General features: G+C 37.4%; 1 protein-coding gene across 3 annotated transcripts; it reads right to left on the reverse strand.

Moving 5' to 3' along the window:
- Positions 1 to 2,074: 2,074 nt before the first annotated feature.
- On the reverse strand, positions 2,075 to 10,652 carry LOC18445902 (uncharacterized). 3 transcript variants are annotated; one of them, XM_011629393.3, is made up of 3 exons: positions 10,206 to 10,652; positions 9,465 to 9,677; positions 2,075 to 2,529 (listed from the first exon to the last, which is right to left on the reverse strand). In XM_011629393.3, the coding sequence occupies exons 1-3, from the start codon at positions 10,413 to 10,415 to the stop codon at positions 2,461 to 2,463; spliced, it is 492 nt and encodes a 163-aa protein (XP_011627695.1). In that variant the 5' UTR covers positions 10,416 to 10,652; the 3' UTR covers positions 2,075 to 2,460. The 3 variants fall into 3 exon arrangements, with proteins under 3 accessions (XP_011627695.1, XP_006856090.1, XP_088713009.1); XM_006856028.4 differs by lacking the exon at positions 2,075 to 2,529 and adding an exon at positions 9,053 to 9,337; XM_088856883.1 differs by lacking the exon at positions 2,075 to 2,529 and adding an exon at positions 9,053 to 9,357.
- Positions 10,653 to 15,720: the final 5,068 nt, after the last annotated feature.

Here is a 15,720-nt window from a genome sequence, read left to right on the forward strand (position 1 = left end):
CTAAAAATTGGCCTGGATGGGTCCGATCCAGGTCTAAATTTTGGACCCGATATTTTTTGGGTCTAGATATGGGTCCGGTAATATTTTTCAGGTCTCAATATATGAAATATATATATATATATATATATATATATATATATGAACTTTTAGGTTGGGTCCGAATTTGAATCCCATACTATATTTTCGGTTCCAGGTCCAGGTCAAGGTCCGGTGCATTCGGGTTTGGACCCAGACCTGACCCGACTTCTTGCCCCTCCTCATTTTCGTCTTTCAAACTTCATAAATAGTGGAAAGATGTACTTCATCTCTAAAAGGTGTACTCCCTCTCTCTAAAAGATTGGTTCATACTGGATATACTAGGTTCTAGTAGGAAATTTGTTATTTTTTAAAAAATAAATACTCATCTAGTCTCTTTTTTACTTCTTTAAACTCATGATCTGTCTCCCCCCTTAATCTCTCTTTGCCCAATCTCTTGCCCGAGCTTTTTCCGATTTTTACAGACAAGTTACCAAACATCGGTTCTCAGCTTCCAGCAAGAGTTTTCTACTTAGCTCATGGAAACATAGACAGTAGAAGATAGGTTTCTCAGACAAGTTATCTAGAGAAAACAACTTTCTCAATTATCAAACATACCTTTAGTTATGTTTAGTGTTTTATGACTAGAGCAACTACTCAGACTTCATAGCTCATGGAAACATAGACCGTAGACGATTGGTAAGAGCATCCGGATACCATATTCATAGCAAATAATAATATCCAGTCCCTCGTGCAGGAGAAATTTCCATGCCTATATGAGTTGGGATGAGGCGCTCATATTCATCATCTGCTATCCATGTTTAACCAAAGAGTGTGATGAGAGAGACACTGGATATGCCAAATACTACATCTGCACCAAGTACTGCCGTGAATATAATAATGAGATCAACCAGTGTTTATTCAAAATACAAGGTTTAAAAAATCAGTTACCCGATCCAGAATCGGGCGATTTAAATCGGGAATTACCCACGACACTCCAGATTAGGCCAAAAACCGGGATTCGGGCGGTTCAAAATAGTAGAATCACCAATTTCTTGAATTATTTTTTAAAAAAATTGAAACAAAAATTATCAAATCTGCCGATAGTTCCAATCCGATCCACCAATTCCACCGATTCGACACGGATATGGGTGTGACCTATTCGAGTTACCGATCAAGTTTTTTAAACCTTGTTCATATATGAAGCCAATGAGTATTCTTTTTTCTTCTTCATTTTTTTTTTTTTTTTTTTGAGAATCGAACAGTGTGATGAGTTGTCTTCCGCCCAGTTATCTTTTTGTGGAGTATCCGAGTACAATAATGTGAAGTATAACATGGCAGCCGATCACACCTCATACAAGTGTTCTCTGTTGAAGTTCAAAATCATACTAACGAAAGTGCCAATGGTCTTCAGTATATCCACAGAGAGAGAGGTTTTGTACAATGGGAAAAGGTTTCTATACTTACCCAACTTAATGAAAGATATATGCTTCCCCCTATCCCGCTCTCCAGTTTTGATCAAGTGAGCCACGATTTAATCTAGATCCAAAGCTTCAAGATATTCTATTTTTAATTTTTTTTTATAAATTATATGAATATGCAATTTGATACGTATCATCATCTCAATGGGGCACACCTAAAAATAATATTTAAAAAATATTTTCGATAAAATAAAATAACCAAAATACCCTTAAAACTTTTAAAGACATTTTGATCATTTTATTTTATTGAGAGTATTGTTTTTATATTTTTTATAGGTGCAAATTTAAGAGAGGAGTGAATGCCCAAAAGTAGGTATCAAAATGTTTTGTAGAAGAAAAAAAAGAAAAAAGTGTAAAGACATGATATTGTGATTGGGAAATGTCCATTCAAAATTTGACGGTTGGGCAGGGAAAGTATATAAGTTTTATAGATTACGGGAAGTATAGAAAGCTTGCCCTTTTGTAATATCATCATCATATAATAAAGCACACTAAGCTTTGGCCTTTGGGCATAGAATCCAGCATCTATGATCTACTTCATCAATATCTATGAAAAAAATTAAATAGAGAAAAGATCATGCAGAATCCGCTCATTTAGCTTCCAATTAACTCACTCAGATCAAGTGATACAGCTTCTATTGTCAAATAATCACTTGTAAAATAAATTACAAGGGAGATTTAGATTTGGACCAACCGCACAAACGATCCACAATTTCAATGGTCCCATCGAGACCATCCACTCAAATGAGTGAGAATCTCAGCCATCCAATTCAAGCCGAAAACCCCATGCCCATGTAATAACTCAAGGGAAAACTATTTACTTGAAATAAGAATACTATTTTCTTCAGTTCACTTTGAATAATACTAAAAGAAAATCACTATCTATTGATAAGCTTTCTTATCAAGATACAAATTAAAGTCAAAATTTAAAATAACAAACAAGCGCTTACAATTGCTGATGTAACTAATGCTCTTCTCGTGGAGATGCCTCCCCTTTGGTTTCGATCTCCTTGTGTCTTGCTTCAGTCACTCCCTGCTTAATATCATTTTAAAGATTCATTAAGAAATTGAGCCCACATGAAATAATCTTTTATAGTTTGGAGTGACAAATCAATTATTAGTAGAAAAATAAAATGTTGTTAAAGTTCGGCAGAGTGTTCTAGACATTACAAAAAGAGAATAAATCAACTGTAGTCAGGAAACAAACATGGTCATTGTGATGATCAAAAGCTCTTCATATTCTAGTCGTATAGGGAGGACTTCATCATATCATGCATAGGCAACTCCAAGAAGTTGAGTTCATAGTGTTATTCATGGGTAACTCTAAAAAAAAAGAGAAATTATAGTATCATGCTAGGTAACCATCAATATACAAGTAGAATCCGGTGTTACATGGTTACTGCAAGATATCATAGCACTTGAACCACATAACAACATCACAGGACTACAAAACCACATCATTTAACCAACCAAAAGGAACATCCACCTCTCTCTCTCTCTGTGTGTTTCCCCACAAAATTCATTTCACTTACTCCCATTTTTTTTTATCAGTGTTTAGAACTAATCTTTTTGATGGTTGTGACAGTAATGCGTTGCCAAGGAAAGTTTAGAGGCGATCAAGAACCTAAGTCACATGCCATGACAATCTTGCAGCTCCTAAACCAATGTCCTCTTTCTCTAATAATAGAATCATGTGGTGGTTGGATTGGATGCATTCCAGTGGGTGCTTAGGCATAAAGATTTTCATTTTCTTTTGGACAATCAGGTATCAAGAATCAAACTAGTGGGGGCACCAGTCAGTCAGACAGGTTCACCAGTTAGACAGGTGAAAAACTAAAAAAATAAAGTTAAAAATACAAATAAATAAAAATTTGAGAAAAATGGAAAACCTAAAAAAAAATAGAAAAATAATAAAAAATTCAAATACTTATTAGAAACAAGTCTTATAAAACCACTTAAAAAACATCAAAAAAAAAAAGGTCAAATCTGGTTTGACCTATTAGTTCATACAAATTCAATTTGACTGGTCTGAATCAACTAGTTCAGGGTTTGGGACCCCTGAATTGACTAGTTGGGGCACTTTTCACCAGTTCTTGGTCCAAAGTGGTCTGGTCCGGTCTTAATAACATTGCATTGAAGCTTCATGTGAAGGTGAAGGAAAATATGTAGTAATAGGCTCTCCTCTCACCTAGGCTCTCTCTTTTGTAGTTTGGCTTATCGAAAAAAAAAGAAATATGGTATATCAAATCCAACATGGTGGTTTTGTTTCTGCTAACTAATTTGTTTTTTCTACAAGCTAGAGAAAACCATAATTCACAGACTAATAGCCCAACTTTTCCTCTCAATCCCACCTCTATCTTGTCAAAAGTCTGGTCCACCATCGCCCCACCTAAGATTCAGTTCTTTAATTGGATTGCCCTGCTCTCAAAGAGCTCTCATAGTAGACCAATTACAAAAAAGAGGCTTCTCTACCGCCAACAGATGTGCTCTGTCTCTGCAAGGAGGAATTCAAACCCCACCATTTCGTTCATTGTGTTTTTTCCCATGACCTTTGGTCCCAAGTGCTTCAACATTTCGGCATCCAATGGGTAATTCCACCCACGGTCAGGGCTCTGATCTCTTCCAACTTCGATGCCCAGTGGCCCTTGGCTGGAAAATCCTTATGGAAGGCTACAGTGGCTGCTACTATTTGAACATTATGGTTAGAAAGGAATAACAGAATTTTCAATGGTGTTCAACTACAACCACCAGCTCTCTTCCACAAGGCTATCTCGCTGATCACTTTTTGGGCTGCAAATCACAAGACTTCTCTGGTTTATCTAGGAACATCCTACTCTCTCAATGGAAAAATGTCCTCAACCACAGGCCTTCAAAACCCTCAAGAGCTAGCAATTGGCAACCGCCACCAGCGGGCAGCATCAAGCTTAATTTTGATGGCTGCTCCCTCGGTAATCCCAGCCATTCAGGAGCAAGGGGTATTTTCTGAGATTGCCAGCGAAACGTCCTTTTCACCTTCTCTGTGTACCTTGGGACCTATGATTCCCAATACGCAGAAGCTATGGCTCTACTTTTGGGCTCGAGAAACCTCAACTCATCCTGGGGCACGGCACAATCCTGATTGTGGAAGGAGACTCTCTGAACACCATCTCTTGGGCGAGAGGCTTGTCCCCTCCACCATGGCAACTGTCTTCTATATTTGATGAAATTACCCACATCTGCAGGGGTACAAACGTCTCATGGAAGCATACGTGGAGGACATCCAACAATCTCGCAGACCTATTGGCGAAGGAGGGAGGGAGCTAGCTTCGAAATGGATAACCAAGCCAGGTCCAACTCTTTTTTTGTTCAAGACCATAGCCGCCCTACTTAGCCCGCCGCCAAACGAGCAAGCCACAACTCCGTTTTTATTTTTTGAAAATCGAATTGTATATCTTGTTACTTGGGCGGATCTTATAAGCCTATCTAAACATGGACGACTAATGTATCTTTTACTGAATGACACCCAGTGAGGGTGCTTTCAGTCCTACACTTTTTGCAAACTTTTACTATCTCAATACTACAATGTTAACAGTTCTAAAAAAAATGGCCCTCTGAACGTTAGGCTTGACTACTTGGAATGTGGGGTTGCATATGTTTGGCTTTGAATGGCTAATGCCTCATTCTTATTTTGCTTGTAGAGATCGTTTTTGGAATATGGTGGAACACGAGAAGCATGGTTTTTTGGTGGTATCCTATGCAAAATTATTAATTTTATCATGGTTTTAGCTTAATCGTGCTTACCACTGAAATGAAGTTATGATCCTAAAAAGTCCTATTGGATATTTGAGCATGGACTATTCTTGTGGAATGAAAAAAGTGTGCTTTGGTTGTGGATCCTTACCAAGCCGTTTTGAAGTGCTCAGTGCCAACTATCATCAAAGGAGAGATTATGTGGATGTGATCTGATGACCAAGAAAACTGAAAAGTATCCATTGTGGATAGTGGGGAGTATTTGCAAAAATTAAGGACCTATTGCCCAATCTTTGTATTTTGGATCTAACATGTGATTGCAAGAAGATGAATATGGTGCTTTATAGGCTAATAATATAGCCTGTAATTGGGATCACAAGAACATAGACTCCTTTTAGTCTTGTATCAATGTAATAAAAGCTGGCCTGCCCGGACAACGCTTCGAGGCAGGCAAGGCCCCAGCTCCTCATCTAGGCTTTTAGGTTCACCGCCCTTTGGTGGATGCCTAGGTGCCCAAGGTGATACCTAGGTGGAGACACCAGTGCCTTGAGCTTAGGTGCCAATAGGCTGGCAACAGGCCAGGCTTGGGCCAGGCCAACCCTAGCCTTTCCCTGATCCCTAGAGGGCTGTTCTGGCCCTGACAGGGCCAAAGAGGCCCAGGCCCAGGCCCAATCCCGGTCTTGACCCTATCAGTGACCCTATCAGCCAGGCACGGCAAATGGAAAAAATAAAAGAAATATAAAGGAAAAAGGGCTGGGCTAAACTTGGGCTGGCACTGTCCTGGCCAGGGCCCTGGGGCGGCCCTCGGAGGCCATCGTGGCCTGGCCCTTGGGCCACAAAATGTGGCCCAGGTGCTAATTTTTCAGAGCCGGGCCAGGCCACGTGGCCCATTGCCACCCCTAGGTTCCCATCCATGACTTTTAGGGGAGACTAATATCTTTATGCCCCTTTTAAGGAGGGGAAAGGCATTGGTGGGGGTATTCCTACCTGATATTGTTTGCTGAACCTATTTTGAGAGGAAAAGAAATACCTTAAAGCCTACGATTGAATGATTTTCTTGGTGGATTGTAAAAGATATTTGAAGAAATCATTTGGATCTGAAGTTTAAAACCTCTTAGAGGATTTTTGAGATGTATAGGATTCAATGGCTTGCTTCAAGTCATCTGTTCACTGATTTGGATTTTAAAGAGCTTAGTTTTTCCATTGAATTTCACTGTGTTTCAGTTTTCAATAAATGTCCCCTCAGATCAAATTGGCAATGGTAAAATGCTCTTTTCAGGATGCAAAATGTTAAAAACGAGTTTGTTGTTTTGCAAAAAGTTTACAGAATGGGGTAATTTTTTTATTCAAGTAACCAATGATTAAAGGAAAAATCGAAAGATAGGGGATTTTGCCAAAAGCTCCTCAACCCCCTCAATGTGGGAGGCCAGGGCACCCCCTGCCCAGGTGCCTCTTCCTGTTTCTGAAAACACTGCTTGTGACTATGCTTAGTAATCCTGATCTCCCAGGATATCCTTGGAAGGCAATCTTGAGAAAGGTCTCACGTCTCTTGATGCCTCTTTTGTTATCAGTCTTAAAAGTGGTAAGGATAACCAACCCTAGCCCAATAACTGTCTACTCCCTCCTCTCTTCCCTTTATAGATAACATGGCATCATCTTCATTGCCTCCTGTACCTAAAAAGGACTGTTAATCTGCTAGCTATTCCAGATTTTAAGTGAGACAGAGAGATAAGATAGGGATGGCTTCTATAATTTTCCTTTTGGAGTATCTAAATTTCATGGTAGATTAGTAGATTTTCACAAAGGCATTTGAAATTTAGTTTTTGTCAAGCATATAAAACAATATGCATGACAGGATATCTCCTCTAAAATATGGCTGTTTGTTATTAGCATGTGTTGCAGTATAATCAAAAAAATCTGAAATTTTCTTCAATAATGGAAAAACAAAAAGACCAAAAAGAAAAGAACCATTTCTGGAGCAAGAAAGAAAAAACCACTAAGTGAAAGAAAAAGACAAAGGGAAAAGACATACTAAATAAATTAACACATAATTAAATAGATAATACTTCCATCAGGTGGCAAATATTATGTCAAAAACCCTGTGTTCTGCAGCCAACATTATCAAGAGGACATGCCAAAGGCCGCAATGCCGCCAACTTCATCAGGAAATCTTCTCCAAAAAAATAAAACTTCAACAGGAAAACTCACCATTTCTTTTCTTTTTCTTTAATCATCATCGTCAAATTTATTTGGGGGCGAATAGTAGAGATCTTGCATGTGGATACCATGAAATCACAAACTTTTGAAGCACATCAAAATCCTACCAATGGCCATCCAATCTCATCAATGTCTTTCAAGTCTAGGTAGGTCTAACATCCTGGAACTTGCTAAAGGTCCAGATCATTTGATTTGAGGTCTAGTATGTTAGGCTGACCGATGTTTTCTACTACACCAAGGCATGCCGATAAGGATCCAAAGTATGCTAATAATGAGAAACACCTCAAAGCTTTTCTAACCTATTAAGTTTGTCTCTATTGGATTGAGAGTCTCATGTCTTCATTTCTTAGACTTTGAGGGAGAGGAGGGGCCCTTTTCATTCCATAACTTCCTTTCCCTTCCCCTTCTCAATACTTCGGATTCTTGCAAGCGAGAAACATTTAAAATTTAGGGCATAAATTCAAGGTGTCTACAAAGTCAACAGAGGTTATTGTTAAGTGAAGATCCGTAATTCATATAAGCGAAAAAAGATCAACTTCTTTAACATTTGCATTCATTTCTATTCTCATGAACCTATATATTGGCAGGCAGATCCTCAATATTCAATTACAAAAGAATGGAGAAACCGTCCACATCGAATTCTATGCTTTAGCTCTTCTATTTACACTTTAAGTCTGTTGAAGACCTGCTCTATATGAGCTGGTAGTAATACTTCCCTCAAATCCTCAGTGACATTCCATTATTTTAAATCAGAGACCTTTATTTTGATACATAAAACAGTTCATGAATACTTCTTTTAAATTCTTATATTCTTTGGAATCTAAGCGCTGCATCACCATTTCAGAACTTACAAAGAAGGTTTGACTTCGATAACAAAAAAAGCTTCTAGATTTTGGTTCTGGAGCTACTTCAAATCCTTCTCCTTATAACCCAGCACAACCTCCCCAAAGAAATGTTGTTATGGTGCTTATCCTTATTTTTCTCAAATTAGTTTAGGAGCTAGAATATGCTTCAAAAAGAGACATGGGAGCAGGAAAACGTCGGTGAGATCACCATCTAAGAATTGGGTTTTCAGTTCTTTTTCCATAAAAGATTATGTTAATGAGTAGCAGTTGAATAATTCTGCTTTACTCCTGTTGTCTTTTAGTCTTTTAGTCTTATATAATTTTCTTTGGGACTCAGGAGAGTTGGACTCTAACTCGAGCTCAAGATCCTGAAAAGTCAGCCCAAGCCTGTTATTTCAGACACTGGCCTAACGTATTGGTGACACTTTCCATCCCTAATTCCCAGATATATCGTGCAGAGTCCAAACAACAATCAAGTTTCTATACTTTACTTGCATGTAAGTAGTGCAAGCATAAGCTGCAGCCAAGAACATTTAGAAAATATAATCCTATGATCACCCCTTCCTTTAACCCAGGACTCTTCTCTAATATCTAGAAATTTAAGCATTTTGAAGATAAACTAAAAGAAACATATTGCTGGGGTTATTAATTGAGTGAGTACTCATGGTAAGAAGAACTCAGGTTTATAACCTTTCTCTCCAAGCAAGATACATAGTATAAATCATCGCTTAAGTCTTAACTTTCCAATTCATATCTACGCACTTCTATGAAAATATTTATGAGCAATTTTCATCACAGTTGCCATTGTTGAGCTACTAACATTTAAAGAGCTTTGTTAAATACCCAATTAACAAGACGACTTCAGAAAAATACAACATTATGGAAACAACATTTCAAAGGAAAATTAACAAGAGAGTTGAGGACGTCCAAATAACTAAAGAAAACAAAAATCTTGTGCAAATACTCCCGAGTGCTCTTGGATTCGGCCCCGAGTTACTCAGTCTCGCCCATAAAGTTGGGGCTGATTATATCCTTGGGCAAGTAAGTCACCTGAGTAGTTAAGGACTCGGCTGAGTACAAACAGCAAATTCAAGGTTCCTTTACTCATACGATTGTCAACAAAATGAAAGCCAATTATCATGTTGAGAGAGAGAGAGAGATAGAAAGAGAGATATACAGTGTTCTGAGGACGTGGGTCGAGACTGATCATCCTAAAGGACATCTTTGCAATCTCGGATATGGCAACCTCTTTTACACCGGGACTGTCGCTATCGAGCTCCTCATACGCTGCCTCAAAAGCTTCTTGCCAAAATCGGGGCAGCTTCACCCGCTTATTGTGAGTGTACACATCCCACATGTGCCTCACCACCTTCTCTCTCTCCTCTAGCTCCTGAATTTGAAGAACAAAAGAAAAGCCAATTCAAATTCCAAAAACAACAGAACACTCTCATCTAGCTCCTGAATTTGAAGAACAAAAGAAAACCCAATTCAAATTCCAAAAACAACAGAAAACCCAGTTTAGATACTAAACAACTATCGGCAATGTCTTCTTATTCAGAGAGAGACAATGGCGGGAAGGAGGAGGACCCAAGGTATCCATATAACTTTGAAGAGCTAAGGAAATAGGACCAATTAGTTCATTCTCACAAGAGAAAAAATGGAGGCAGAAGGACGAACCCAAATCAATTGCCCAATTAATTCATTCCCGCTAGAGGGAGCTGTGCATGAAAAACCCACATGAATAGATCAATTGGGTGAAGAAAACAGATCAATAGTCAATTGGATCATTCCCAGCTTGGAGAGACAGAAAATGCAGCAATATTCAAGTGAGCACACCAGAGAGAGAATCAACAGCATAATTCAACTGGGTTTTGGGTGTATGTAAATCCAAAGGGGTTTTACAGAGAGAGGGACTCACAAGGACATCGAGATCTTCATGGATCGGGGAATCCATGTCATCTGAGAGCCTCATCAGGTTCCCATCCGACCATTTGAGAGTAACAGAGCCTGTAAAAATGGACCAGAACGCAAGCAAAATTATGGCGCCCAAGGCCCAAAACTTGTATCTCGTCTTCCCCATAACAGCACCCCCATCTCCCTCTTTCTTCCCCTGATCTTCTTCTTTCATGGCTTCCTCTGGTCAAGCCCTAGAGAGCTCAAGCAGCAGCGTTCCTACAAATTACGGGTATCCACCCTACACCAAGCAAGATAAGGGCAATTAGTTGCGAAAGGTGTTATAATCCTGCCTGCCTGCCTGCGAGAGTATGATGCTCATGGCGCCCTTTGATAAAACCCCACCTACATAGAAATAATCTTGGGACCCCAAATTTTGACTCGATTTGAATCGTTTGGGATGATGAGTCACGGATTTGAAGTCTGACAATTATCTTTTTAAAACTTTGTCTGCTCGATGATGCTCTTGCAACCGCAATGCAATCACTTCCAACTACAAAACAAGACGAGAATGGTTGTGACCAATGGTTTAAAAAACGGATCGGTGACCTGGATCGGGCTTCCAAAAAATCGATCCGAATCGACGAATCGGCGATTCGGATCGAGAATCGGATGAATCGGTCAGAATAAAACTTAAAAAAAATTCGAAAAAATTATTAAAATTCATTATAAATATTGTTTTTTAGGAATTCAATAAAAAATGAAGGTACTCCATTAAGAATTTTCATGTTTTTGAATGAATATGCGAATATTGATATGTTCTTTCCCTGCATGAACCGCCATTCAGCATTTAATTTACAGTATTTCATGCTCATCCCTACACTGTTGCTGTTGGGACTCGATATGTGAATAATATGGCTGGGATAGGGTGGCCTCAGAATCATCATCTCTCTCATTTTCTCTTTGAATAATATGGATTAAAAAAAAAAAATAACAAATTTTCAAAAAAATCGATCATGGATTAAAAAAAATCACAAATTTTCAAAAAATTCTATCATGGATTACAAAAAAAAATTCGATCATGGATTAAAAAAAAAAAATCACAAATTTTCAAAAAATTCAATCATGGATTACATAAAATTCGATCATGGATTACATAAAATTCGATCATGGATTACAAAAAAAAACAAAAAAAAAAAAACAAAAAATTCAATCGTGGATTACAAAAAAAGAAAAAAACAGTTCGATCATGGATTACAAAAAATTCAATCATGGATTACAAAAAACTCTATCATGGGTTACAAAAAAAGCAAAAAACAAAAAATTCAATCATGGATTACAAAAAAAACAACAAACATTTCGATCATGGATTACAAAAAAAAAACAAACATTTCGATCATGTATTACAAAACATTCGATCATGGATTACAAAAAATTCTATCATGGGTTACAAAAAAAAACAAAAAACAAAAAAAGCGATCATGGATTACAAGAAAAGAAAACAAACATGTCGATCATGGATTACAAAAAATTCTATTATGGGTTACAAAAGACCAAAAAAATCGATCATGGATTACAAAAAAACAAAAACAATTCGATCATGGATTACAAAAAAATCGATCATGGATTACAAAAAAACAAAAACAATTCGATCATGGATTACAAAAAAATCGATGAGTATTACAAAAAAATCTATCATGGATTACATACAAAAAAAAAAAAAAAAAAAAATCCCTACGGACTCGCTGATTCCGTACAGTGAATCGACGAGTCACTGTGCGGAATCGTCCGGTTCTCTCTAGAACCGGACGATTCCCGATTTTTCAACCGATCCGATCCCTTTTTGCGAATTCCGAGTCGAACCGGGCAAGTCCAGTTCGACTCGGCGTTTTTTAAAACGCTGGTTGTGACCTATATGTACCCCTACCACCACAAGACCACTCTTACCACCTCAAGACAATAATGATGATAACCTTCATGTGCAAAAGACCTCCATGTGCAAAAAGATAGGTGTTTATCCAATAATATACTTATAACCAAAAAGACCTCCATGAGCAAAAAGATAGGTGTTTATCCAATAATATACTTACAACCAATGATTGTGATCTTCATATATAAAATTTTCTAATTGCACATTTTATAGACTTAAGAAAATAAATTCCTGACATTTAATTATTATGAACTCAAATTTCAATCTTTTTACTTTGAGATTGATAATTGCACCTTCTATGCACCAAAAAAAAAATGTCTCGTGACTTAATTATTAAAAACAAAATTTAATCTTTTCTTTTTCGAGATTGCTCACGTAGTGATTCCTCAGTGGTTACAAAACTTTAGATTGAAAATGTCCTCCTAAGTTAGTGAATAGATATTATAAATGAGATTGTATATTATGAGATAATTTGTTTTTAATTTATTTTTTAGTACAAGGTCACAACTTTATTTAGCTATTGAATGTGAAATCCACGTAAAGAATGTTGTATTTTTTTCTTCTTCTCTTCTTGCCTCTTGTTTTTAGATTTTTTTCAACCTAGAATCAGAACATTGATCCGTCTTCCATTTTTTTTTCTTCTTCTACAAAGTACGTCTAGTTTCTCTCTCTAAAAGGGATCTCGTCACGCATTGCTCGCTGCTATTTTCAGCAACAGATAGTAGAGGTTGTGATCCGTTTTTTTGCATGTCGGTGATAACACCTACTGCCTAAAGCTTTGCAAGGGCAGATCTCCCAAAAAACTTCTCCAAAAAGATTTACATCCGTTAATATCTATTAACACGTGCCTTTGCAAACCTTTGTTAATATCTTTGCTTTGCAAACTTTTGTAAGCAAAAACTGTTGGGTTTATGTAGCCATTAAAGACATTACGAGTGATTGTAATAGAAAAATCTGATATAGTGAAACATAAACTCAGTGGGAGTGTGGTCCCTCGTAGACCATACTGTGTAAATAGTATTTGTAGATTTCGATCTGTGCTTGACGGTCTAGGTCTATCAGTTGGAAAAAAACCCATGTTACTTGGGCATAAAGTATAAACCGAAAAGGGTTATAATGGGTCATCCCTTAATGAGGTCGAAGTATGCCCGGATGAGTGAGTCGAGGGACTGTGTGACCCTTGTGTGTGATGGTGGCCTGCAGAGATGGGGGCCAAAGCCTCATCCTTGTACCATCACACGGCTTGCATATTGATAGACTATTTCAGGAAAGCAAGCCACCTTCGGGGTGAAGCGTATACATGTGCGAGAGACACTCCTATGCACCATAGGAGCTATAGTCGCATCCGGTCTAAGTGACCTTGACTCGTATCTAAGGGAGGACCTGTAGTCCACAGATTGGGATTGCAACCCCTTGGCTCATCGACCAGACTTTGGTGACCCGCTAATGAGTCCCTGTTTAGACTGTAGGTCATGAAAAATAATGGGTCGGTCTGATAAAGCAAGTATGGTCTATAGTCCACAGTTGAAGGTAGAGTGTCTCATGATTGTTGATTCAATTCCTAAACTATATGGACAATTTTTCAATTAAATTAATTTAATTGTATTTTTTTTATGGTAGAAATTATTTTAAAATTATTATTTAAACTTCTATGAACCCCTAGATATTTTATTTATAATTTTTGAATTTACAAAACTAAATATATTAATTTTACAATGGTTTAAATATTCAAATAATATTCTAAAAATACTTTTATTAATTTTAAATATGTGCAGTTGGCATAGAGGTAAGGTGCCCCTTCAAATTTTATCATGGTATATAATATTGATGTAAAATGTTCTTAGGATTGTCTCAAAATATATTTTTATATCTAATTATAAAATATTAAATTTCAAAAATGATTAAAATTAAGTAGATCTATAAACATATGAAAATCTTGAAAATAGACGGTGTAGATAATATGTTTTAAAATGCACTATTTCTGAAACTTGAAAATCTTTTTATTTTTCATGGTCATACATCTTAATGTTGAGATGATCAATCAAAGGGCTTTTCAACATTAAAACTACCTTTTCTGATGGATGTTTTAGGTGCATCCATAGTTCTATATTATAAGGTTGCATCCTTATATAAACTTTTTCTATTTTAAATATATAAAATTCCGTGGGGGCCCATTGTTCACATGGGCCCACCATATTTTTAGAAGGTGGGGCCCATGAATCCCTTCTTTACGTGGCACACCCCACCCTTTATTCTCTTTCCTATTTTGTTGAGATATGATATGTGGTTATATAGTTGGAAGTTATTGACTAAATATTGAACATGTGCTATTTTATGGTATGCACAATATTTTGACTAGATTTAATTCATTTAAGTTCTATTGATGAGAAAATAATTTAGAAAATGAGGATAATAGTTCATGCACCTTTTATAATATTGATGGCCCATATGAATAAATAACTCATATATCTCATCTTACAAGTCACCCTTGATTGACGGTCCATGTTCAATTTCACTTAAGAGGCAAACTACTAAAAGCTCTAAACCTAAACTTGTTATGCAAATAGAGGACCTCCCCTCCTCTATTTTCTACACCAAAAGGCCTCTCTTCTCTCTCTCTCTCTAAAGTCTCTCTCTAAAGGGCACACCCCAACCTTAGTTTTTCTCTTACTCTCTCTCATCTCATTAAGCCTAAAGGTTGGGTAGTAGGGGATAGGCTAAATAGGTCTTGGGGGTCAAGACCTAGGATCTAAGCTTGATGATAGAAAGGGAGTTTTAAAAAGTTCCATAAAAATAGTTTGGCATAAATTTGCTTTCCTGGTTGAGATTGAAGCTAGATTGTCAACCCCGCGCCATCAGATGGTGGTGACTCGGTGTGGGGTGTAATAAGCCTGGTTGAAGTAATCCCTAGCACTCTTCACTTTTATTTCTTGCAATTTTATCTTTATATTATCAAGCTGTAAGATGTCTTCACGTTCCTATGGAGGACTTTTTTCTTCTTTATTATTGTAACAACTCCTTCTATTTTGGGGGATATTTTTTTGTTATGCAATTTCTTGTTAGCAATCCCTTCTATTCACGGATTTCCTTCTTGTTTATGTACGCCCTCTTGGGTAATTCTAAAGGTAACAATTCAAAATTTAGCAATTCACCATTTTACATGGTATCAGAGCGTTGAGTAACTTTCCTGTGATTTTTTTTCACCGGCGCAGTCCCGTTGGTCTCTTCCTATGTTTTTTATTTTGTTCCTCATCTAATGGCTTCCACTGTCGCCTCTTCTTTGCCAGCCACCGATCCACCAAGGGTTTCTATTGACCTCTTCTCTCTCCCAGCCACCGATCCATGAAGCCCTCTCTACCTTTCCACCCATGATAACCTTGACAACATTTTGGTTTCTCAACCCTTAACAGATCAAAACTATCCAACTTGGAGCCGCGCCATGAGCACTGCTCTTAGCGACAAAAACAAAATTGTATTTGTGGATGGAACTATTGAGATTCCTTCTTCCTCCTCACCTCAATACCGCTCTTGGAAACGCTGCAACGATATGGTCCGTTCATGGCTTCTCAATGCCTTGACTCGAGACATATACCTGTTTACCATGAAAATA

Source organism: Amborella trichopoda, chromosome 13 (genome assembly GCF_054954075.1).
Source record: "Amborella trichopoda isolate Santa Cruz 75 chromosome 13, AtrichopodaSantaCruz75HAP2 v2.0, whole genome shotgun sequence".
Taxonomy (NCBI): Eukaryota; Viridiplantae; Streptophyta; class Magnoliopsida; order Amborellales; family Amborellaceae; genus Amborella; species Amborella trichopoda.